Source organism: Nerophis lumbriciformis, linkage group LG29 (genome assembly GCF_033978685.3).
Source record: "Nerophis lumbriciformis linkage group LG29, RoL_Nlum_v2.1, whole genome shotgun sequence".
Classification (NCBI taxonomy): domain Eukaryota; kingdom Metazoa; phylum Chordata; class Actinopteri; order Syngnathiformes; family Syngnathidae; genus Nerophis; species Nerophis lumbriciformis.
Genome location: NC_084576.2, coordinates 4,134,178 through 4,159,046, shown reverse-complemented (window position 1 = coordinate 4,159,046; position 24,869 = coordinate 4,134,178). Strand labels below are relative to the sequence as shown.

General features: G+C 47.0%; 2 protein-coding genes, 7 non-coding genes and 1 pseudogene across 11 annotated transcripts in view; all 10 read left to right on the top strand.

Annotated features, from left to right (window-relative positions):
- snx6 (sorting nexin 6) overlaps positions 1–4,370 on the top strand; it is a 28,133-nt gene extending 23,763 nt beyond the window's left edge. For all 3 annotated transcript variants that reach the window (XM_061925171.1, XM_061925172.1, XM_061925170.1), the window contains exons 9-14: positions 594–669; positions 743–782; positions 853–939; positions 3,546–3,705; positions 3,766–3,851; positions 3,911–4,370. In XM_061925171.1, the coding sequence (XP_061781155.1) occupies positions 594–669; positions 743–782; positions 853–939; positions 3,546–3,705; positions 3,766–3,851; positions 3,911–3,964 (503 nt within the window). In that variant the 3' untranslated portion in view covers positions 3,965–4,370. The remainder of the gene's footprint in view (positions 1–593; positions 670–742; positions 783–852; positions 940–3,545; positions 3,706–3,765; positions 3,852–3,910) is intronic.
- Positions 4,207–19,823, top strand: LOC133571913 (uncharacterized; annotated as a pseudogene).
- Positions 13,997–14,075, top strand: LOC133572387 (small nucleolar RNA SNORD53/SNORD92). Its single transcript, XR_009810529.1, has one exon. It is a non-coding gene; the product is annotated as a small nucleolar RNA SNORD53/SNORD92 (small nucleolar RNA).
- LOC133572391 (small nucleolar RNA SNORD53/SNORD92) lies at positions 14,899–14,977 on the top strand. The gene has a single exon (XR_009810534.1). It is a non-coding gene; the product is annotated as a small nucleolar RNA SNORD53/SNORD92 (small nucleolar RNA).
- Positions 16,787–16,865, top strand: LOC133572388 (small nucleolar RNA SNORD53/SNORD92). The gene has a single exon (XR_009810530.1). It is a non-coding gene; the product is annotated as a small nucleolar RNA SNORD53/SNORD92 (small nucleolar RNA).
- On the top strand, positions 17,690–17,768 carry LOC133572392 (small nucleolar RNA SNORD53/SNORD92). Its single transcript, XR_009810535.1, has one exon. It is a non-coding gene; the product is annotated as a small nucleolar RNA SNORD53/SNORD92 (small nucleolar RNA).
- Positions 19,399–23,668, top strand: LOC133571914 (uncharacterized). The gene is made up of 7 exons (XM_061924444.1): positions 19,399–19,430; positions 19,699–19,822; positions 19,884–20,117; positions 20,194–20,264; positions 21,573–21,630; positions 22,781–22,949; positions 23,010–23,668. Exons 1-7 carry the CDS (start codon positions 19,399–19,401, stop codon positions 23,114–23,116), a joined length of 795 nt encoding a protein of 264 aa, XP_061780428.1. The 3' UTR covers positions 23,117–23,668.
- LOC133572389 (small nucleolar RNA SNORD53/SNORD92) lies at positions 19,409–19,487 on the top strand. The gene has a single exon (XR_009810531.1). It is a non-coding gene; the product is annotated as a small nucleolar RNA SNORD53/SNORD92 (small nucleolar RNA).
- Positions 20,289–20,367, top strand: LOC133572393 (small nucleolar RNA SNORD53/SNORD92). Its single transcript, XR_009810536.1, has one exon. It is a non-coding gene; the product is annotated as a small nucleolar RNA SNORD53/SNORD92 (small nucleolar RNA).
- On the top strand, positions 22,598–22,676 carry LOC133572390 (small nucleolar RNA SNORD53/SNORD92). The gene has a single exon (XR_009810533.1). It is a non-coding gene; the product is annotated as a small nucleolar RNA SNORD53/SNORD92 (small nucleolar RNA).
- Positions 23,669–24,869: the final 1,201 nt, after the last annotated feature.

Genomic DNA, 24,869 nt, shown 5'->3' with positions numbered 1-24,869 from the left:
CATATGATCATGTACATGTGTGACCAGTGTACGTGTGTGACCGCTTACATGTGATCACGTACGTGTGTGACCGTGTACGTGTGATCAAGTAAACTGCGATAGAGTACGTATCAATATTGATATGGATATTGATCGGATATGGCCCCAATGAACTTGACCGGTGATGTCATCCAGCCCTCAAACTGCAAAATGTTGGTGTGATTGTTTATGGTTATGGATGATGATATGAAATAACATCAAAATGATAACATGGGTGTAGCTGTGTTCATGATCAAAGTCTCCAAGGCCTATCAGAAAGTATCAGTAACAAACGTGTCCGATACATGAGTTCCACTTCATGAATTGTTGTGAGCAAAAAGACAATGACCACTCCACTTCATGATTCATCTAGCTTGTGTACTATTGTGTGCTTAGCTGTCGTGTAGCTGCCTATAGCCTGGCATGTTTACCCTATGTAAAATAGAAGAAATGGTGTGCGCTGACTGTTGATTGATGTGACACAACACAACAAATGGAATGAAAGTGGTGAAGCATGCGGGAAGGGGGCGTGTCCTCATGATGACTGACAGCCAATAGTGTTGCCCCTCACTCAGACGCCGCTGACGACATCAACAGGATGGCGTCGTGTCTCTACGCGCTGGGCACGCAGGACTCCAGCGACTTGTGCAAGTGAGAAGAGCGCCGCCGAGGGTTTTTGTGACACGCCAGCGCAGCCTTGACCTGTCCCTCTGTGGCGTTTCAGGTTCTTCCTCAAGGTGTCTGAGCTCTTCGAGAAGACCAGGGTAGGCCCCGCGCTCTCACGTGACTGGCGCCTTGCGCCGCGCCCCCGCTGACCACTGTGTCTCCCTGCAGAAAATCGAGGCGCGGGTCGCGGCCGACGAGGACCTGAAGTTGGCCGACTTGTTGAAATATTACCTGCGGGAGTCGCAAGCCGCAAAGGTGGGTGTGGCCGCGCCTCGCCACCACCTGATGGCGCCACACCACCTGCGAGGGCGGTCGAGTCGGGAGCAGGCGTCGAGGACTGGCATAGGAGACGCTGGTGTAAGGTGGTGCCACCGCCTGATGCCCTCCCCCCCTCTGGCATCACTAATGCGAGTCCTCTGCGCCTGCCCTTGACCTGTATGACCGACAAAAGATGGCGGGCGTGAGTTGTGGACAGAATGAAACACGATGGCGCGATGATGCTGAGAAGGTTTCGCTAAAGAGCTGATGTCGTGTGATGTAACCATACTTGCCAACCTTAAGACCTCCGAATTCGGGAGATGGGGGGGGTTAAGAGGGGAGGAGTATATTTACAGCTAGAATTCACCAAAAGTCAAGTATTTCATATACGGTATATATATATATATATATATATGTGTGTGTATATATATATATATATATATATATATATATATATATATATATATATATATATATATATATATATATACACACACATCGTATTTTCCGCACTATAAGGCGCACCGGATTATAAGGCTCACCTTCAATGAAAGGCTTTGTTCATATACAAGGCGCGCCGCATTATAAGGCGCATAGAATAGACGCTACAGTAGAGGCTGGGGTTATGTTATGCATCCATTAGATGGAGCTGCGCTAAAGGGAATGTCAACAAAACAGTCAGATAGGTCAGTCAAACTTTATTAATAGATTACAAACCAGCGTTCTGACAACTTTGTTCACTCCCAAAATGAATAAACAGCTGTTTTATTATTTTCCCCGAGGTAAAGTCAGTGACGTGGTGTTTTGTTTATCTTTTAACAACAGCAAGGTATAACATGTAGTGCAACATTTATATCACATAGTGGAGGGGAACTTTTCCCTGATTCAATAAACACGTAAAAAACAGTGATACAGTTACGGTAAATGAAACGTTTGTGCAATCACAATATAGTAACACTCAAAATAGTGCAGAGCAATAACAATATATCAATAACTGAACATTGCTCAAACGTTAATGTCATGCAACACAACACACAAAATAAACATGTAAAGCTCACTTTATGAAGTTATTCCTCATCCACGAATCCCTCGAATTATTCTTCTTCAGTGTCCGAATTAAACAGTTGGGCGAATACGGCATCCAACATGCCCGGCTCCGTCTCGTCGAAGTCGTCATTAATGGAGTCAGTGTTGCTGCTGCTCTATTCCCGTGTTCTACTGCATGACTGATCGTCTTAAGTTTAAACTCTGCGTCATAAGCGTGTCTCTTAATAGGAGCCATTTTGGGGTCTTTACGTAAACGAACAAATGGAAATGAAACGGCACGCCTCGCGCAGTCATATATCCCAGCATGCACCGCGCGCTTCTTCTTCTACGGGGGAAAATGAAGTCGGCGGCTGCTTACCGTAGTTGCGATTGATTGATTGATTGAAACTTTTACCTGTTGGAGGCTCAATATTGGTCCATATATAAGGCGCATCGGATTATAAGGCGCACTGTCAGCTTTTGACAAAATTGGAGGTTTTTAGGTGCGCCTTATAGTGCGGAAAATACAGTATATGAAATACTTGACTTTCAGTGAATTCTAGCTATATATATATATATATATATATATATATATATATATATATATATATATATATATATATATATACCTATCAAATACACAGTAATGAAAACACAGTTGTTCTTCTAACTGTACTGTACTTGCTGCTTACTAAAAAAACAAAACAATACTTACCTTTCACTATTTGAGTAGCCTTTGTTCTGCCATTTGAGTACTGGCGAGCGATCTCTGAATCCGGGAACATATCCTTCATGGATTTGTTGAAGACATCCGCAAATGAGAACGGGATGTTGCTTCCAGCTATCAGCACAGCCATCTTTGTCTCGGCATATGTTACACCATTGGGTCTCCATTTAGCAAGGTGGCCCATAATACTGGGCTGACCTGTGCTGCGCTGCCGCCGCCTTGTGCTCCACTGACCGTTCATGAGTGACTATATCCGTTCGGCCACCGTGTTCAATGGAGAAGCCTGTTCTATAAAATGTACAGGCAGCATACCCTTCCCCTTCGAGCTGTCCTGGATAAACTGAAATTCTTGTTTCCATTCGTTTTGGAACTTACAAGCGTATTTCTTCATCTTACTCATCGTCGGCGTCGCCATGGCTGTATCTTCCACATTCTTCTGCTTTGTCTCCTTGTTGTGTGCGTAGTTGTGCACTCTCTAAAAGCCGTAGATGTTATAACGTGATTGGGCCGGCACGCTGTTTATATCGTGGAAAAGCGGACGTGAAAACAGGCTGTCGTCACTCAGGTCCGCATGGAGCTGGAGGGGACGTGCCTTTACCCACGCCCCCTCCTTCTATGGCTGGAAATCGGGAGAATATTTCTCCCGGGAGGTTTTCGGGAGAGGCGCTGAAATTCGGGAGTCTCCCGGGAAATTCGGGAGGGTTGGCAAGTATGGATGTAACCTTTCTCTTGGCTGTCTGTCCAAAGTGTGCATGTGTACCGGAAGGGGGTGGTGCCATAAGGCGGGGGCAGCGTCTTAACTTGGTGGGAGCACACCATTCGATGGCGTGACGGTGTTGCTCCCCCGCAGGACTTGCTCTACCGCAGGAGTCGAGCGCTGCTGGACTACGAGAGCGCCAACAAGGCTCTGGACAAAGCCCGCGCCAAGAACCGAGACGTCCTGCAGGCGGAGAGCAGCCAGCAGCTGTGCTGTCACAAGTTCGACAAGATCTCCGACTCCGCCAAGCAAGGTAAGCGCCGCCGCCGCCACGGTAGTCCCCGTCTGCTAAGCCTGCTGAGTTTCTCTCCAGAGCTCATTGACTTCAAGACCAGGCGAGTGGCGGCGTTCAGGAAGAACCTGGTGGAGCTGGCAGAGTTGGAGCTCAAACACGCCAAGGTACGCCCCGCCCCTCCCGGAGGAGGACACGATGTCATAGTCGCTCTGTGCGCCTGCAGGGTAACCTCCAGCTGCTGCAGAGCTGCCTGGGGGTCCTGAAGGGGAACACTTAACCACGCCTCCTCCTCGGACACGCCCCTACCCCGCGGGACGAAATAACGCCACCAGGAAGGAACAGGAAGTCTATCATCGTCATCACTAACCACGCGCTGTCCCGTCCCACGGTCTAGTCGGGATCAATCTGCTTCATCTTGTCTTCTGTGCTCTTACTTTAGCAGGTTCTTTGGTGTCGCTCAACTTCCTGTGCCACTTCTGCTTCCTGTTCTTATTACTGTCACAGAAAAGAATGGCCACGATGGTCTTTGTCTTTGTGGGAGGAGCCTCAGTCTCTGCCTTAATGTCGGAATTGTTTCACTCATGTGACCAAAGCTTCCATCCCTGCCAAGATGGCAGCCACTTTTATTAAAAAGTCAAACGGTTTTTTGTTTTTTTTCACAATAAAACACTTTCCCTTCAAAACGTCTGCGTCACTATTTGGTTGACAACTACAAAGTTGCACAACGACTTTTGGCGCTGAAGACTGCATGTAGAAGCACTCTACAGCAGCAGGTGGCGGCAGAGAGCTCACTCCGGAAGTCAAGCATATTGGAGTTCCGTGTTGTATTTTCACATTAAACACAACTCTGACTTTTTTTTTTTAACATGCAATCACCGTAGTTATCTATATCTACATTTATATAAACTATCAGGTTTATGATGTTGTTCCAGGCATGATTTTGCTACGTTATTTACTGATTGACTATGAATGTATATTCCTAAAACAATACGTCATTGAAAGCAGGAAATGTTGGTAACGTTGTATTATCTGTTGCTGAAAAATTCAATAAATTAATTTCGTTTGTGTATTTCCGACGCGTAATGAGCCTTTATAGGGACGGCGTGGCGCAGTGGAAGAGTGGCCGTGCGCAACCCGAGGGTCACTGGTTCAATCCCCACCTAGTACCAACCTCGTCATGTCCATTGTGTCCTGAGCAAGACACTTCACCCTTGCTCCTGATGGGTGCTGGTTAGCGCCTTGCATGGCAGCTCCCTCCATCAGTGTGTGAATGGGTAAATGTGGAAGTAGTGTCAAAGCGCTTTGAGTACCTTGAAAGTAGAAAAGCGCTATACAAGTACAACCCATTTATCATTTATTGTGAAGGTGTAACCGGAAATGACCACGTGAACTCTACTAGCTGAGCATTTACGATCGGCGGCTGCTCCTCGTGCGTTGCTTTCACGCTGCGCGCACACTTTTAGTTAAAATGAGCTCCATAGGACCGGGGTGAGTATTTGTCTTTTTCAGGCTCTCTACTTTAGACACAACGGTCTGGTTTTGTCTCACCTCTTCGAAAATTGTCCGTTCAAATGTTTGAGTAGCGTCCATTCATCTAGCTGGCCAACTCGCTAGCATGCGGAGTCACAGCGAGGCCGGCTAGCACATTGATGCTAATCAGAAGCTGAAAGCTACTTTGTTGTGTATAACCAGTAGAGATGCGCGGTTTGCGGACACAACCGCGGATCGGGCGGATGAAATTTAAAAAAATAAGATTTTATCCGCTCGCGGGTCGGGTCGGGCGGATTAATTAGATTTTTTTTTTTTTTTTTTTTTTTTGCTGGTGGCAGTTAAACCAATTCGAAACTATATATACATAATTAAATGTTGTTACCCACATACGAAAAACGAGCAGGCACCTGCAGCATATGCCACAATAGAAGAAAAAAAAAAAAAAAGAGATGGACACTTTTACGGAGCGGAGAAGGGACGCCTCGCCGGGGTCCGGGACCGAGGCCCCTTCCCCCGAGAGGGCCCCACCGGGAGCCGTAGCTGAGGCGATTCGTGAGAAGGGCCCGACGCACGTCCGGGGTCACTACCGCGCCCACCGCACCGACACCCCGCCTCGTCCGCTTTCGCCGCGGCCGGCGTCACGCGCAGCAGGTAAGCAGCTTACCTGCCCGCCACCCCCGTGGCCGGGGGCTCGTAACATGGGTCACTCCGCGCAGCTTACCTCCTTGCCACCCCTGTTGCCGGGGGCGCGTAACAGGGGTCACTCCGCGCGCAGTGCGCTCACGAAAGGGGTGGGGCTCACCCTGGTTGATATAGACAGCAGCTAGGACGGTGGCCATGGAAGTCGGAACCCGCTAAGGAGTGTGTAACAACCCACCTGCCGAATCAACTAGCCCTGAAAATGGATGGCGCTGGAGCGTGGGCCCATACCTGGCCGTCGCCGGCAGCGAGACGCGCTTGGAGGTGCGCTCAGCGCGGCTCCCATATGATTGCGCACTGGTGTGCGTCTGGGTCGTGACAGCGTGGCACACGCAAGTCTGTGCTGCGTTGGATCAGTCTCCTTTCTTTAACAGGCAAAAGCTTTATAACCTCACCATACCAGCCAACTTTTAAATCAGAAAAACCTAGTAGCCAGGGTCCAAGGGCCGCAGGCCCCGGTAGGTCCAGGACAAAGTCCTGGTGGAGGGTTCAGGGCTTCGCCCCCCGACGCAAAATGATTATTAGCATTCAGACAGGTTAAAATGTTGCTAAAACCATCACTTTTCTATCAGTCACAGTGACTTTTCAAAACAAAAATATTACAGCAAAAATCATATGGGTTGATTGACATGTTTATTCTGTAAGCTAACTTCAATAGTTTGAAATTATTTTGACAGTTAATGCCAGTTATCCTGTCAACCTTTCACAAGACTTCAATTTGTTACGGTAATTGAAAGTATAAATAGTATAAACACTTTTAACAGTATGTCGTGCTGTGAAATACAGCCGACAGGATGGCGCACCAAACACGAAGCAAGGCCATGGTGCAGGAGAATAAAGGACTTCTTTCATTTAAGGTTTGTGATAAACCATCAAACTCATTCGTTAAAAGGACTCTATAGTAATATAAAGTGAATTTTTCTGGACATTATCATGCAAGAAAAGTTTATTTTTGGGATCGCGATCACCGCGTAATGATTTTTAAAGGTTGCATTACATTATTAACTGTCCCATGTGATCAGCCAGTGCGATTGGAAGTCCATGCTCAATTATTGCCTCCGTAAATAAAACTTCGGCATTTATCACATCCAAAGAATCTGTTTGGGCGACGAAAAACGTTGAAAGTTTTCCACTTGTATCGCTAGCAACGGCATTAGACTTGTGTTTTTTTGTCCCAACGTGGTCTTTTACATCGCTAATTCCTCCGTGTTCGATCGAAAAATCTTGTCTGCACAAGGTGCAATTCGCGTAGTTTTCACCCTTTTTTTTTTTTTAAATTAATATTAGATATATAACAACGGGCGGATGGCGGGCGGGTGCAGTTCTGATCAAACGTTACATCGGGTGGATGGCGGATGGTTGACGACTTTCTGCCGCGGTTGCGGATGAAATAAATTGCCTATCCGCGCATCTCTAATAACCAGTGTTGGGACTAACGCGTTACAAAGTAGCGCGTTACTGTATCGCCGTTAGTTTCGGTGGTAACTAGTAATCTAACGCGTTATTTTTTTTATATTCAGTAACTCAGTTACCGTTACTACATGATGCGTTACTGCGTTATTTTGTATGTAGTATCGGCTAGAAACAGAAGATCTGAGTGTGTTTTATTGCAGCGCTGCAGTGTCGGTCTTCTGAACGTTCTTGTGTCACAAGAGGCGCGCTGTCTGGGTGTGGGAAGGGGAGGGGGGTGCGCAATACAACGTAAACCGTTGGCCAACCAAAAAGTAACCACAGAACTAAGTGTTCAGTGGTTACTTTTTGCTTGGCCAAGCGGACGTGACGACAGGCTGTCCTCACTCAGGTCTGCACGGACCTGGAGGGGGCGTGCCTTAAGTCCGGCTGGAAATCGGCAGAGGGGAGAGGCACTGAAATTCGGGAGTGTTGGCAAGTATGAGATATTCTAGCTTCTTTTCTTTTGTCGAGCACAAAGAAAAGAACATTTTAGTTAAATGTAAGTTGTGTCTTGGATCAAAGATCCCGTCTACTGCCCAAAACAACAATTCAAATCTGCCTGGTTAGGCTTTGTGTATGTCACGTGTGCCTTCCTTAGGTGAAGCCGGGTTTACAGCTATGTTGTTATTATGCTGTTTGTTACTTATGCATGTTATGTTGCAGCTATTTAAAATACTTTTGTCAATTTGTTCTGTCCTGAAACAAATTGTCCCTTTGAAACAATATCTTTGTCTTTGTGTGTTGTATGTAGACCACATTGCTTAGCAGAGTTCAGTGATGCAAATGCATGTCAAGTTCATCAACAGATTGTATTATTCTCCAGTGCAATAACAGTACTGAATTAACGGCTAAAAGGGCATTAATGGGAGTCTTTTAAAAAAAAAGAAGTAACTAAATAGTTACTTTTCACAGTAACACATTACTTTTTGGTGTTAGTAACTGAGTTACTTTTGAAATAAAGTAACTAGTAACTGTAACTAGTTACTGGTTTTCAGTAACTAACCCAACACTGTGTATAGGGATGTCCCGATCCGATATTTGGATCGGATCGGCCGTCGATATTTGCCAACAAATGCGTATCGGCAAGGCGTGGGAAAATGCCGATCCAGGTCCGTGTTTTCCAACGCACCGATTTAAATAATACATTCCACTTTTCTGCTGCACCCTAATTTCCGTTCCACATTTTCCAGCACATCTTCAACACATCCACAGGTCTGTGGATTCTCACGCAGTTGCTTTTAGCTGCTGGAATTACACGACAGGCTCTCCTCACTCTTTCCTGTGTCTCCTTCTCACGGACAGCAAGCGCACCTTCTTACACACGTCACATACTGTCACGTCATACGTCACATACGTATACGCCCTCCCCGAGCAGAGAGATAGCAGTATGGCTAACGTTAGCTGTGATGCTAGCGCAGCCGTGCGAGCAACGTTCCCTCTAAGATGCGCGCCTGTGCAATTGCGCACTGCTCAAGCGTCCTCTGCGCACGGCAAATCTATGCCACGCACAAAATCAAATAAAAAAAATAAGCGCATAACAAATTTTCGACACACGGACACGACAGAGAAAACAGTTTTCGTCATCATTGTTCAAATATTGTAACGTCTGTCGACGCTTACCTCCATTCGGTGCCACACGTCCACACCATCAAAATGCCGAGGCAAACATTTCTGATCAACACCGTATGAAAAAAATAGTGATTTTTTTAGTTGTGATTTCCTTCTCTGCATGAAAGTTTAAAAGTAGCATATATTAATGCAGTATGAAGAATAATGTTTTAATGTAGACACATAGAATCATCATACTGCTGTGATTATATGCATCAAGTGTTCATTCAAGGCTAAGGCAAAATATTGAGATATATATCGTGTATCGCAATATGGCCTTAAAATATCGCAATATTAAAAAAAGGCCATATCGCCCAGCCCTAGTTCAATGATGCCATTTCTGTTTGTCATGTATAATTTTGTCTATTTTGTGTTTATCCTTGAATAAACAGGTCTGTTTCTTGTTACCAACCATTGTGTATTATTCAAACTCCCCTAATTCAGCTGGCTAGTTGTTATCAAGAGTACTAAAACCCTTTTCAACATGATTCTGACAACTAAGTACCGGTAGGCTAAATAACTTTAAACTTGAAAACATGCTCGGATAGGTCCGTATCGGTTTCGGATCGGAAGTGCAAAAACATGGGTATCAGATCGGAAGTGCAAAAACCTGGATCGGGACATCCCTAACTGTGTATAACCTAATGTAGTTGAGTGAACAAAGGTATTATTTCAATCTAATTTGATTTATTTCATTCTGGTGGAAAGTTTCAGCACGGTCGGAAGAAAACAGGACTCACACCCGGGCTGGGCGATATGGCTGAAAACTATCACGATATTGTTGATATTTTTATAACCTGTGGAAAATATATTTTATTTCAAATACAACAAGCTCTTAAAATAAAGGTGCAAAAATAAATAATACCGTATTTTCCGCACTATAAGGCGCACCTAAAAACCACAAATTTTCTCAAAAGCTAACAGTGCGCCTTATAACCCGGTGCGCTTTATTACGATTAATTTTCATAAAGTTTCGATCTCGCAACTTCGGTAAACAGCCGCCATCTTTTTTCCCGGTAGAACAGGAAGCGCTTCTTCTTCTACGCAAGCAACCGCCAAGGAAAGCACCCGCCCCCATAGAACAGGAAGCGCTTTAAGCAACCACCCGCCCCCGGAAGAAGAAGAAAAAACGCGCGGATATCACCGTACGTTTCATTTCCTGTTTACATCTGTAAAGACCACAAAATGGCTCCTACAAATGACAAGGATCCGGTTCATAAAAAGACGCAATCTCTCCATCCGCACACGGATTACTACCGTATTTCACAGCAACTGATATTCCTGTGAACTGCACTGTGGAACGGGAGCACGTACGGTGAATATTCGCACCACAGGGAATGAGAAGTCATCCTTCACTGTGGTTCTAGCTTGCCATGCTAACTTCCACCCATGGTGATATTCAAAAGGAAGACCTTGCCAAAAGAGACCTTTCCAGCCGGCGTCATCATAAAAGCTAACTCGAAGGGATGGATGGATGAAGAAAAGATGAGCGAGTGGTTAAGGGAAGTTTACGCGAAGAGGCCGGGTGGCTTTTTTCACACAGCTCCGAAGGCGAACACACCTTCACTAAGACGGGCAGACAGCTCCGGACGACATACGCCAACATTTGCCAGTGGATCGTAAATGCCTGGGCAGATATTTCGGTCACAACTGTGGTCCGAGCTTTCCGGAAGGCAGGATTCTCAGAACAACAGCGACACTGACTCCCGATGACTTCGACGAGACGGAACCGGCCATTTTGGATACCACGCTTGCGCAACTTTTCAATTCGGACACCGAAGACGAAGAATTCGAAGGATTTACGAATGAAGAATAACTTCAGAAGGTGAGCGCTATGTTTATTTTGTGTGTTGTGACATTAACGTTCGAGCAACATTATGTTACTATTGCTCTACACCATTTTGAATTTTACTATGTTTGTGATTGCACATTTGCGTACATTTTGGGACAGAGTTGTTAGAACGCTGGTTTTCAATATATTATTAAAGTTTGACTGAACTATCTGACTGTTTTTTTGACATTCACTTTAGCGCAGCGTTTTTTTGACATTCACTTTAGCGCAGCGTAGGCGCGGCTTATAGTCCGGGGCGGCTTATTGGTGGACAAAATTATGAAATATGTAATTCATAGAAGGTGCGGCTAATAATCCGGTGCGCCTTATAGTGCGGAAAATACGGTATGTAAGAAATGTTCAAAAAAGTGTAAGATAATAGCGGGTTTGTCTTTTTGCGATATAGAAAATGACTATATCATGATATTTGAGTATACGTTCTCACGCAGCTGTTTTTAGCTGCGGGCATTACACTACAGGCTCTTCTCAGTCTTTCTTGTCTCTCCTTCGCACAGAGACATAAAACAAGCGCACCTTCTTACATACGTCACATACTGTCGCGCGTTCAACGGCATACGCTCTCACGGAGCAGACCGGTAACGGCATGGTAACGTTAGCTGTGGTGCAAGTGGTAATACGAGAGAAAGAAGGTGCGAATCAGTTTACAAATGAAGGAATAATTAACTCCCAAGAAAAACAGCAGGTTGTCCATCGTCTGCCGGTGGTTTGGCTTCAAGCGGGTAGATAGTGAACAAGTATGCAGCAAAAGCGTTGCTACAAAAAGTAGCACCACTGCTAATGTGTAGCATCATTTGAAAAGTCACCCGCTAGAGAATGAAGACTAAGAGTGCTTGAAACTCTGCATGTCAACATCTCCGTTCGGTGCCACACCCACAAAATGCCGAAGCAACAATTTCCAGATCAACACCGTATGAAAAAAAAATTCAACAGGAGATAACGTCCGCAGGAACCTACCCCAGAACGAAGGACATACACTATTTGATTTCCTAATATGCAGCTAATTTTTATTTGACAGTTATTGAAATATCTTGTGCGACATCATGCACAAAAGTGCACTTTATTTGTTTTTAACTATTGTAGTGGCGTTCTGTACAAAAAGTGCACTTTAATTTAGTGTTGTTTTGATATGTCATCTTAGTGACAATGCTCATGTTGGCAGCGACAGTGAAACCTGGAGAGGCGTGATTGGGAAGAATGGCTGCCCGGATCTGAACCCGAGCGGTGTTTTGTTATTGGACTTTTGTGCCCGTCACAGATTGTCCATAACGAACACCATGTTCAAACATAAGGGTGTCCATATGTGCACTTGGCACCAGGACACCCTAGGCCGCAGTTCCATGATCGACTTTGTAGTTGTGTCATCGGATTTGCGGCCTCATGTTTTGGACACTCGGGTGAAGAGAGGGGCGGAGTTTTCTACCGATCACCACCTGGTGGTGAGTTGGCTGCGATGGTGGGGGAGGATGCCGGACAGACCTGGCAGGCCCAAACGCATTGTGAGGGTTTGCTGGGAACGTCTGGCAGAGTCTCCTGTCAGAGAGAGTTTCAATTCCCACCTCCGGAAGAACTTTGAACATGTCACGAGGGAGGTGCTGGACATTGAGTCCGAATGGACCATGTTCCGCGCCTCTATTTTCGAGGCGGCTGATTGGAGCTGTGGCCGCAAGGTAGTTGGTGCTTGTCGTGGCGGTAATCCTAGAACCCGTTGGTGGACACCGGCGGTGAGGGATGCCGTCAAGCTGAAGAAGGAGTCCTATCGGGTTCTTTTGGCTCATAGGACTCCTGAGGCAGCGGACGGGTACCGACAGGCCAAGCGGTGTGCGGCTTCAGCGGTCGCAGAGGCAAAAACTCGGACATGGGAGGAGTTCGGTGAGGCCATGGAAAACGACTTCCGGACGGCTTCGAAGCAGTTGGCATACTGTATTTTTTTAGAGATCCTTTCATGTTCAAAAGTATACTTTTAAGATGGCATCCAGTACAAACATTCAAGATTTGCAGGTTTAAGCAAGCAATAGCTAAAATGTTAGCATGCTAACATAGGATGATTTAGCATACTTCTATGATGGCATCAAGTATCAAAAATCATGATTGGTAGGTTCAAAAAAACAATAGCTAACATGGGATGAGTTGTACGTGTGATCATGTACATGTGACGTCCTCTCTATCAATACTGATATGGATATTGATCGGGTATGGCCCCAATGAACTTGACCGGTGATGTCATCCAGCCCTCAAACTTGTGCTGCAAAATGTTGGTGTGATTGTTTGTGGTTATGGATGATGATGTGAAATAACATCAAAATGATAACGTGTGTAGCTGTGTTCATGATCAAAGTTTCCGAAGTCTATCAGAAAGTATGAGTAACAAATGTGTCCGCATCATAAGCTCAACTTCATGAATTGTTGTGAGCCAAAAGACAATGACCACTCCACTTCATGATTCACCATGAGAGGTGTTTCATCTAACTTGTGTGCTTAGCTGTCGTGTAGCTGCCTTTAGCCTAGCATGTTTACCCTATGTAAAATAGAAGAAATGGTGTGCGCTGACTCTTGATTGATGTGACACAACACAACAAATGGAATGAAAGTGTTGAAGCATGTGGAAAGGGCGCATGTCCTCATGATGACTGACAGCCAATAGTGTTGCCCCTCACTCAGATGCCGCTGACTACATCAACAGGATGGCGTTGTGTCTCTACGCGCTGGGCACGCAGGACTCCAGCGACTTGTGCAAGTGAGAAGAGCGTCGCCAAGGGTTTTGACCTGTCCCTCTGTGGCGTTTCAGGTTCTTCCTCAAGGTGTCCGAGCTTTTCGAGAAGACCAGGGTAGGCCCCGCGCTCTCACGTGACTGGCGCCTTGCGCCGCGCCCCCGCTGACCACTGTGTCTCGCCGCAGGAAATCGAGGCGCGGGTTGCGGTCGACGAGGACCTGAAGTTGGCCGACTTGTTGAAATATTACCTGCGGGAGTCGCAGGCCGCAAAGGTGGGTGTGGCTGCGCCTCGCCACCACCTGCGAGGGCGGTCGAGTCGGGAGCAGGCGTCAAGGACTGGCATAGGAGACGCCAAAGTAAGATGGCGCCACCGCCTGATGCCCCCCGCCCCCCCAACCCCCCCTCTGTCGTCACTAATGCGAGTCCTCGACGGCTGCCCTTGACCTGTACGACCGACAAAAGATGGCGGGCGTGAGTTGTGGACAGAATGGAACACGATGGCGTGATGATGCTGAGAAGGTTTCGCTTAAGAGCTGATGTCGTGTGATGTTACCTTTCTCTTGGCTGTCTGACCAAAGTGTGTGAGTGAATGCTGTCTGTCTGTCTGTGTCGGCCCTCTGATGAGGTGGCGACTTGGTGTACACCACCTTCTGCCCGAATGCAGCTGAGATAGGCTCCAGCTCCCCCCGTGACCCTGTAAGGGGCAAGCGGTAGAAAATGGATGGATGGATGTTGATATCGTTTGTTAATTGCGATATATATGTTGATATCGTTTGTGTGTGTCCAGTACAGCCATCGGGATCCGCTGTAAAGACGGTGTGGTGTTTGGCGTGGAGAAGCTGGTCTTGTCCAAACTGTACGAGGAGGGCTCCAACAAGCACATCTTCAACATCGACAGACACGTCGGCATGGTAACCACACACAGGAGGGGGCGAAGCAGCAACAAGCTTGTAACCGTCTGACACCCCCCAGGCAGTGACGGGTCTCCTGGCTGATGCGCGCTCGTTGGCGGAAGTGGCCCGGGAGGAGGCGTCCAACTTCAGGTCCAACTACGGACATGACATTCCCCTCAAGGTAAGCCGTCGCAGAGTGGTAACGCCCACCGCTCACGCTGCTTCCTGTCGCCACACAGCACCTGTCGGAGCGTGTGGCCATGTACGTGCACGCCTACACCCTGTACAGTGCCGTGCGACCCTTTGGCTGCAGGTGAGGCTTCCTGGTCACATCTGTTCCCTCCTGGTCACACCTGTTGCCAGCTGGTCACACCTGTTGTCGCCCACAGCTTCATCCTGGGCTCCCACGACAAAGACGACGGCCCGCAGCTCTACATGGTCGACCTCCGGCGTCTCTAATGTGAGTCCTGGACACACACACACACACTCAAACACACACACACACGATGGCATGATGATGCTGAGAAGGTTTCGCTAGAGAGCTGATGTCATTTGATGTAACTTTTCTCTTGGCTGTCTGACCAAAGTGTACCTGTCAACTTACACAACCACCAACATCCTCATCTTTAACCTGCTGCGTGTGCGTGCGTGTGTGTGTGTGTGTGTGTGTGTGTGTCACTTTAGGGCTACTGGGGGTGTGCCATCAGAAAAGCCAAACAAGCTGCCAAAACAGAAATTGAGAAATTGCAGGTGACTGTGTGTGTTTATATTAAATATATATATGTGTGTATATATATTTTTATTTATGTATATGTATTTGTGTGTGTGTGAGAGATGTCATGTAGGGCTGAACGGTTAAAGCAAAAATAATCCCAATGATTTGGATTGATTTTGTAATCAGGATTATTCATGAATTAGAAGACATGATTGTACCAACATAACTTGAAATATCATTAAAAATAACAATCAATGAAAACTAGAAAAGTTTGGCAGAAAATTTGATGGGCCACCTATCTGTGCTATGAAGCTGTGGGCTGGCGTCGATTGAAGCTAAACGCTAAATTAGCCTGCAAGCTTTAACTTGTTATCCTGGGAACAGTTGGCATACTGTATTTTTTTAGAGATCCTTTCATGTTCAAAAGTATACTTTTAAGATGGCATCCAGTATTAACATTCAAGATTTGCAGGTTTAAGCAAGCAATAGCTAAAATGTTAGCATGCTAACATAGGATGATTTAGCATACTTCTATGATGGCATCAAGTATCAAAAATCATGATTGGTAGGTTCAAAAAAACAATAGCTAACATGGGATGAGTTGTACGTGTGATCATGTACATGTGACGTCCTCTCTATCAATACTGATATGGATATTGATCGGGTATGGCCCCAATGAACTTGACCGGTGATGTCATCCAGCCCTCAAACTTGTGCTGCAAAATGTTGGTGTGATTGTTTGTGGTTATGGATGATGATGTGAAATAACATCAAAATGATAACGTGTGTAGCTGTGTTCATGATCAAAGTTTCCGAAGTCTATCAGAAAGTATGAGTAACAAATGTGTCCGCATCATAAGCTCAACTTCATGAATTGTTGTGAGCCAAAAGACAATGACCACTCCACTTCATGATTCACCATGAGAGGTGTTTCATCTAACTTGTGTGCTTAGCTGTCGTGTAGCTGCCTTTAGCCTAGCATGTTTACCCTATGTAAAATAGAAGAAATGGTGTGCGCTGACTCTTGATTGATGTGACACAACACAACAAATGGAATGAAAGTGTTGAAGCGTGTGGAAAGGGCGCATGTCCTCATGATGACTGACAGCCAATAGTGTTGCCCCTCACTCAGATGCCGCTGACGACATCAACAGGATGGCGTTGTGTCTCTACGCGCTGGGCACGCAGGACTCCAGCGACTTGTGCAAGTGAGAAGAGCGTCGCCAAGGGTTTTGACCTGTCCCTCTGTGGCGTTTCAGGTTCTTCCTCAAGGTGTCCGAGCTTTTCGAGAAGACCAGGGTAGGCCCCGCGCTCTCACGTGACTGGCGCCTTGCGCCGCGCCCCCGCTGACCACTGTGTCTCGCCGCAGGAAATCGAGGCGCGGGTTGCGGTCGACGAGGACCTGAAGTTGGCCGACTTGTTGAAATATTACCTGCGGGAGTCGCAGGCCGCAAAGGTGGGTGTGGCTGCGCCTCGCCACCACCTGCGAGGGCGGTCGAGTCGGGAGCAGGCGTCGAGGACTGGCATAGGAGACGCCAAAGTAAGATGGCGCCACCGCCTGATGCCCCCCGCCCCCCACCCCCCCTCTGGCGTCACTAATGCGAGTCCTCGACGGCTGCCCTTGACCTGTACGACCGACAAAAGATGGCGGGCGTGAGTTGTGGACAGAATGGAACACGATGGCGTGATGATGCTGAGAAGGTTTCGCTTAAGAGCTGATGTCGTGTGATGTTACCTTTCTCTTGGCTGTCTGACCAAAGTGTGTGAGTGAATGCTGTCTTGTCTGTCTGTGTCGGCCCTCTGATGAGGTGGCGACTTGGTGTACACCACCTTCTGCCCGAATGCAGCTGAGATAGGCTCCAGCTCCCCCCGTGACCCTGTAAGGTGCAAGCGGTAGAAAATGGATGGATGGATGTTGATATCGTTTGTTAATTGCGATATATATGTTGATATCGTTTGTGTGTGTCCAGTACAGCCATCGGGATCCGCTGTAAAGACGGTGTGGTGTTTGGCGTGGAGAAGCTGGTCTTGTCCAAACTGTACGAGGAGGGCTCCAACAAGCACATCTTCAACATCGACAGACACGTCGGCATGGTAACCACACACAGGAGGGGGCGAAGCAGCAACAAGCTTGTAACAGTCTGACACCCCCCAGGCAGTGACGGGTCTCCTGGCTGATGCACGCTCGTTGGCGGAAGTGGCCCGGGAGGAGGCGTCCAACTTCAGGTCCAACTACGGACACGACATTCCCCTCAAGGTAAGCCGTCGCAGAGTGGTAACGCCCACCGCTCACGCTGCTTCCTGTCGCCACACAGCACCTGTCGGAGCGTGTGGCCATGTACGTGCACGCCTACACCCTGTACAGTGCCATGCAACCCTTTGGCTGCAGGTGAGGCTTCCTGGTCACATCTGTTCCCTCCTGGTCACACCTGTTGCCAGCTGGTCACACCTGTTGTCGCCCACAGCTTCATCCTGGGCTCCCACGACAAAGACGACGGCCCGCAGCTCTACATGGTCGACCTCCGGCGTCTCTAATGTGAGTCCTGGACACACACACACACACTCAAACACACACACACACGATGGCATGATGATGCTGAGAAGGTTTCGCTAGAGAGCTGATGTCATTTGATGTAACTTTTCTCTTGGCTGTCTGACCAAAGTGTACCTGTCAACTTACACAACCACCAACATCCTCATCTTTAACCTGGTGCGTGCGTGTGTCTCTCTGTCTCTGTCTCTCTCTGTCTCTGTCTCTCTCTGTCTCTCTCTCTGTCACTTTAGGCCTACTGGGGGTGTGCCATCGGAAAAGCCAAACCAGCTGCCAAGACAGAAATTGCAGGTGACTGTGTTTATATTAAATATATATATATATATATATATATATATATATATATATATATATATGTGTGTGTATATATATATATGTGTGTGTATATATATATATGTGTGTGTATATATATATATACATGTGTGTGTATATATATATATATGTGTATATATATTTTCATTTATGTCTTTTTTTAGAGATCCTTTCATGTTCAAAAGTATACTTTTAAGATGGCATCCAGTATTAACATTCAAGATTTGCAGGTTTAAGCAAACAATAGCTAAAATGTTAGCATGCTAACATAGGATGATTTAGCATACTTCTATGATGGCATCAAGTATCAAAATTCATGATTGGTAGGTTCAAAAAAACAATAGCTAACATGGGATGAGTTGTACGTGTGATCATGTACATGTGACGTCCTCTATATCAATACTGATATGGATATTGATCGGGTATGGCCCCAATGAACTTGACCGGTGATGTCATCCAGCCCTCAAACTTGTGCTGCAAAATGTTGGTGTGATTGTTTGTGGTTATGGATGATGATGTGAAATAACATCAAAATGATAACGTGTGTAGCTGTGTTCATGATCAAAGTTTCCGAAGTCTATCAGAAAGTATGAGTAACAAATGTGTCCGCATCATAAGCTCAACTTCATGAATTGTTGTGAGCCAAAAGACAATGACCACTCCACTTCATGATTCACCATGAGAGGTGTTTCATCTAACTTGTGTGCTTAGCTGTCGTGTAGCTGCCTTTAGCCTAGCATGTTTACCCTATGTAAAATAGAAAAAATTGGTGTGCGCTGACTGTTGATTGATGTGACACAACACAACAAATGGAATGAAAGTGTTGAAGCATGTGGAAAGGGCGCATGTCCTCATGATGACTGACAGCCAATAGTGTTGCCCCTCACTCAGACGCCGCTGACGACATCAACAGGATGGCGTTGTGTCTCTACGCGCTGGGCACACAGGACTCCAGCGACTTGTGCAAGTGAGAAGAGCGTCGCCAAGGGTTTTGACCTGTCCCTCTGTGGCGTTTCAGGTTCTTCCTCAAGGTGTCCGAGCTTTTCGAGAAGACCAGGGTAGGCCCCGCGCTCTCACGTGACTGGCGCCTTGCGCCGCGCCCCCGCTGACCACTGTGTCTCGCCGCAGGAAATCGAGGCGCGGGTTGCGGTCGACGAGGACCTGAAGTTGGCCGACTTGTTGAAATATTACCTGCGGGAGTCGCAGGCTGCAAAGGTGGGTGTGGCTGCGCCTCGCCACCACCTGCGAGGGCGGTCGAGTCGGGAGCAGGCGTCGAGGACTGGCATAGGAGACGCCAAAGTAAGATGGCGCCACCTCCTGATGCCCCCCGCCCCCCACCCCCCCTCTGGCGTCACTAATGCGAGTCCTCGACGGCTGCCCTTGACCTGTACGACCGACAAAAGATGGCGGGCGTGAGTTGTGGACAGAATGGAACACGATGGCGTGATGATGCTGAGAAGGTTTCGCTTAAGAGCTGATGTCGTGTGATGTTACCTTTCTCTTGGCTGTCTGACCAAAGTGTGTGAGTGAATGCTGTCTGTCTGTCTGTGTCGGCCCTCTGATGAGGTGGCGACTTGGTGTACACCACCTTCTGCCCGAATGCAGCTGAGATAGGCTCCAGCTCCCCCCGTGACCCCGTAAGGGACAAGCGGTAGAAAATGGATGGATGGATGTTGATATCGTTTGTTAATTGCGATATATTGGTTGATATCGTTTGTGTGTGTCCAGTACAGCCATCGGGATCCGCTGTAAAGACGGTGTGGTGTTTGGCGTGGAGAAGCTGGTCTTGTCCAAACTGTACGAGGAGGGCTCCAACAAGCACATCTTCAACATCGACAGACACGTCGGCATGGTAACCACACACAGGAGGGGGCGAAGCAGCAACAAGCTTGTAACCGTCTGACACCCCCCAGGCAGTGACGGGTCTCCTGGCTGATGCGCGCTCGTTGGCGGAAGTGGCCCGGGAGGAGGCGTCCAACTTCAGGTCCAACTACGGACACGACATTCCCCTCAAGGTAAGCCGTCGCAGAGTGGTAACGCCCACCGCTCACGCTGCTTCCTGTCGCCACACAGCACCTGTCGGAGCGTGTGGCCATGTACGTGCACGCCTACACCCTGTACAGTGCTGTGCAACCCTTTGGCTGCAGGTGAGGCTTCCTGGTCACATCTGTTCCCTCCTGGTCACACCTGTTCCCTCCTGGTCACACCTGTTGTCGCCCACAGCTTCATCCTGGGCTCCCACGACAAAGACGACGGCCCGCAGCTCTACATGGTCGACCTCCGGCGTCTCTAATGTGAGTCCTGGACACACACACACGATGGCATGATGATGCTGAGAAGGTTTCGCTAGAGAGCTGATCTCATCTGATGTAACTTTTCTCTTGGCTGTCTGACCAAAGTGTACCTGTCAACTTACCGTATTTTCCGCACTATAAGGCGCACCGGATTATTAGCCGCACCTTCAATGAATGGCATATTTCATAACTTTGTCCACCAATAAGCCGCCCCGGACTATAAGCCGCGCCTACGCTGCGCTAAAGGGAATGTCAAAAAAACAGTCAGATAGGTCAGTCAAACTTTAATAATATATTAAAAACCAGCGTTCTAACAACTCTGTTCACTCCCAAAATGTACGCAAATGTGCAATCACAAACATAGTAAAATTCAAAATAGTGCAGAGCAATAGCAACATAATGTTGCTCGAACGTTAATGTCACAACACACAAAATAAACATAGCGCTCACTTTCTGAAGTTATTCTTCATTCGTAAATCCTTCGTCTTCGGTGTCCAAAGTGAAAAGTTGGGCAAATTTACGATCCACTGGCAGATGTTGGCGTCGTCTGGCGCTGCCTCCTCGTCTTAGTGAAGGTGTGTTCGCCTTCTGTCATCCATTGTTCCCACGCAGTTAGCAGTCTAGCTTCGAATGCCCTGTTGACACCAATATCTAGCGGCTGGAGGTCTTTTGTCAATCCACCCGGAATGACGGCGAGTATTGAATTAAGCGCGTAAGCGTGTCTCTTAATGTGCTGTTATGAGCTAGCAAATATAACAACTACACTACCCAGCATGCAACGATAGTTACGAGCATGCGCGGTAGCCCTGAGAAGCGTTGTATGCTGGCAGTTAGAATGTGGTTATGAGCACGCTGTGAGTAAACGTTGAGAACTCAGTTAACACGCCTCGTCTGCATTATTTATAATTAGACAGACAACACACTTAATAGGAGCCATTTTGGGGTCTTTACATAAACACACAAATGGAAATGAAACGTCACATATCCCAGCATGCACCGCGCGCTTCTTCTACGGGGAAAAAAGATGGCGGCTGTTTACCGTAGTTGCGAGACCTAAACTTTATGAAAATGAATCTTAATATTTATCCATATATAAAGCGCACCGGGTTATAAGGCGCACTGTCAGCTTTTGAGAAAATGTGTGGTTTTTAGGTGCGCCTTATAGTGCGGAAAATACGGTACACAACCACCAACATCCTCATCTTTAACCTCGTGTGTGTGTGTCTCTCTCTCTCTCTCTCTCTCTCTCTCTCTCTCTCTCTCTCTCTCTCTCTCTCTCTCTCTCTCTCTCTCTCACTCTCACTTTAGGGCTACTGGGGGTGTGCCATCGGAAAAGCCAAACCAGCTGCCAAGACAAAAATTGCAGGTGACTGTGTGTGTTTATATTAAATATATATATATATATATATGTGTGTGTATATATATTTTCATTTATGTATTTGTGTGTGAGAGAGATGTCATGTAGGGCTGAACGTTAAGGCAAAAATAATCCCAATGATTTGAATTGATATTGTATTCAGGATTGTTCATTAATTAGAAGACATTGTGGTACCAACACAACTTTAAATATAATTTAAAACAAAAAGTTAAAAACAACAATCAATATACTAGAAAAGTTTGGCAGAAAATTTGATGGGCCACCTATCTGTGCTCTGAAGCTGTGGGCCGGTGTCGATTGAAGCTAAATGCAATATTAGCCTGTAAGCTTTAACTTGTTATACTGGGAACAGTTGGCATACTGTATTTTATTAGAGATCTTTTCATGTTCAAAGTATACTTCCAAGATGGCATCAAGTATCAAACTTCATGATTGGTAGGTTCAAACAAACAATAGCTAACATGGGATGAGTTGTACGTGTGATTGTGTACATGTGACGTCCTCTATATCAATACTGATATGGATATTGATCGATATGGATATTGATCGGGTATGGCCCCAATGAACTTGACCGGTGATGTCATCCAGCCCTCAAACTTGTGCTGCAAAATGTTGGTGTGATTGTTTGTGGTTATGGATGATGATGTGAAATAACATCAAAATGATAACGTGTGTAGCTGTGTTCATGATCAAAGTTTCCGAGGTCTATCAGAAAGTATGAGTAATAAACGTGTCCGCATCATGAGCTCAATTTTATGAAAGGACAATGACCACTCCACTTCATGATTTATCATCTAACTTGTGTGCTTAGCTGTTGTGTAGCTGCCTTTAGCCTGGCATGTTTACCCTATGTAACCCCCCTCTGGCGTCACTAATGCGGGTCCTCGATGCCTGCCCTTGACCTGTACGGCCAACAAAAGATGGCGAGCGTGAGTTGTGGACAGAATGGAACACGATGGCGTGATGATGCTGAGAAGGTTTCGCTAAAGAGCTGATGTCGTGTGATGTAACCTTTCTCTTGGCTGTCTGACCAAAGTGTGCATGTGTACCGGAGGGGGTGGTGCCATAAGGCGGGGGCAACGTCTTAACGTGATGGGCGCACACCATTCAATGGCGTGACAGTGTCGCTCCCCCGCAGGACTTGCTTTACCGCTGGAGTCGAGCGCTGCCGGACTACGAGAGTGCCAACAAGGCTCTGGACAAAGCCCGCGCCAAGAACCGAGACGTCCTGCAGGCGGAAAGCAGCCAGCAGCTGTGCTGTCACAAGTTCGACAAGATCGACAAGATCTCCGACTCCGCTAAGCAAGGTAAGCGCCGCCGCCGCCACGGTAGTCCCTGTCTGCTAAGCCTGCTGGGTTTCTCTCCAGAGCTCATCGACTTCAAGACCAGGCGAGTGGCGGCGTTTAGGAAGAACCTGGTGGAGCTGGCAGAGTTGGAGCTCAAACACGCCAAGGTACGCCCCGCCCCTCCCTGAGGAGGACACGATGTCATAGCTGCAGAGCTGCCTGGGCGTCCTGAAGGGGAACACTTAACCACGCCTCCTCCTCGATCACGCCCCTGCACCGCGTGACGCAAGAACGCCACCGGGAAGGAACAGGAAGTCTGTCATCGTCATGACTGTACATGCGCTGTCCCATCCCACGGTCTAATCGGGATCAATCTGCTTCATCTTGTCTTCTGTGCTCTTACTTTAGCGGGTTCTTTGGTGTCGCTCAACTTCCTGTGCCACTTCTGCTTCCTGTCTTTTTAGGAGGAGCCTCAGTCTCTGCCATGGACATCACTAGACTTAATACTGTACTGGGGCACACAGAATTAATGAGAGAGAAAAACATATTCAGCACTTATCATAAAAAAACATTAATAGTTCTTTAAAATATTCAGTCATATCAGACTGTTTTCTAGATCTTTGATTAAACACCTGAAATGTACTGCAGTAATGTATTGACCTACCTGTGCACTTTACTCTTGACTTCCAAACGAGTACTGATAAAAGCAAAAAGAAAGAAAAATTAATAAATGATAAATGGGTTGTACTTGTATAGCGCTTTTCTACCTTCAAGGTACTCAAAGCGCTTTGACACTACTTCCACATTTACCCATTCACACACACATTCACACACTGATGGAGGGAGCTGCCATGCAAGGCGCTAACCAGCACCCATCAGGAGCAAGGGTGAAGTGTCTTGCTCAGGACACAACGGACATGACGAGGTTGGTACTAGGTGGGGATTGAACCAGGGACCCTCGGGTCGCGCACGGCCATTCTTCCACTGCGCCACAACATGAAGTGAAACAGAGGCAGAGGTGTCCTGCCACAGTCAGTCAACCTCCTCCTCCTCCTCCTGCTGCTGAACAGGTCGCACCTGTGGTCCGGACTGTAGGCCTACCTCCTCTCCAAGTCGAGCCCTTTTCGGCCGTTGAAAATATTTTTCTATACTCATCTGTGTGAAGGAGTGAACATCCAACATTAGAATTTATTACTAACGAGCAGAAGCGCTCTGTACAGTGCCGTCCAACCTTAAGCGGCAGCAGCTCAACACATGCAACTTCCACATTTACCCATTCACACACACATTCACACACTGATGGAGGGAGCTGCCATGCAAGGCGCTAACCAGCACCCATCAGGAGCAAGGGTGAAGTGTCTTGCTCAGGACACAACGGACATGACGAGGTTGGTACTAGGTGGGGATTGAACCAGGGACCCTCGGGTTGCGCACGGCCACTGCGCCACGCCGTCCCTATAAATCTTTTTGAACCATTTGTCAAATCTGCAAGAGAGGTAGTTTACACTAACTACGTTGTCATCTCTCTGAGGCCCATCAACGTCCTACAAATATGTACATAGTTCAAAGTCTCCTATCTGCATTTTTCATGGTCTTCAGTTTTCACATGGGATTATAAGAATAGCAAAAGCTGCTCTCTTTACAAAGTTATCGCACCCTTCCTTGTGACAAAAAGTCACCTGACCAAAAAGCATTCTATAAGAAACTGACAGGTTTTTTTCCCCCTAAAATAGTTTTTTGTTTTTCCTCATGGGAGGTTTTGTATTTCTGCCATCAATATACAAAATCAAATGACTCGGAAGCAAAAAAAAAAACATGATTCAGACATTAGTCATTCATAGTTAACTCATCAACTTTCATCTCTCCCTAACCTCTTCCAGTACTTTGTTCCACTTTGTCAAGACAGACATGGAAATATATTTAAAAAAAATCTTATTGCGG

Excerpts from the sequence above, each read along its gene's own strand:
- LOC133571914 (XM_061924444.1), top strand. The coding sequence starts at position 19,399 with ATGGAACACGATGGCGTGATGATGCTGAGAAG. Across the intron at positions 19,431-19,698 it reads GGCGTGATGATGCTGAGAAG|TACAGCCATCGGGATCCGCT; the intron begins GTTTCGCTTAAG and ends GTGTGTGTCCAG. Across the intron at positions 22,950-23,009 it reads CTCCGACTCCGCTAAGCAAG|AGCTCATCGACTTCAAGACC; the intron begins GTAAGCGCCGCC and ends GTTTCTCTCCAG.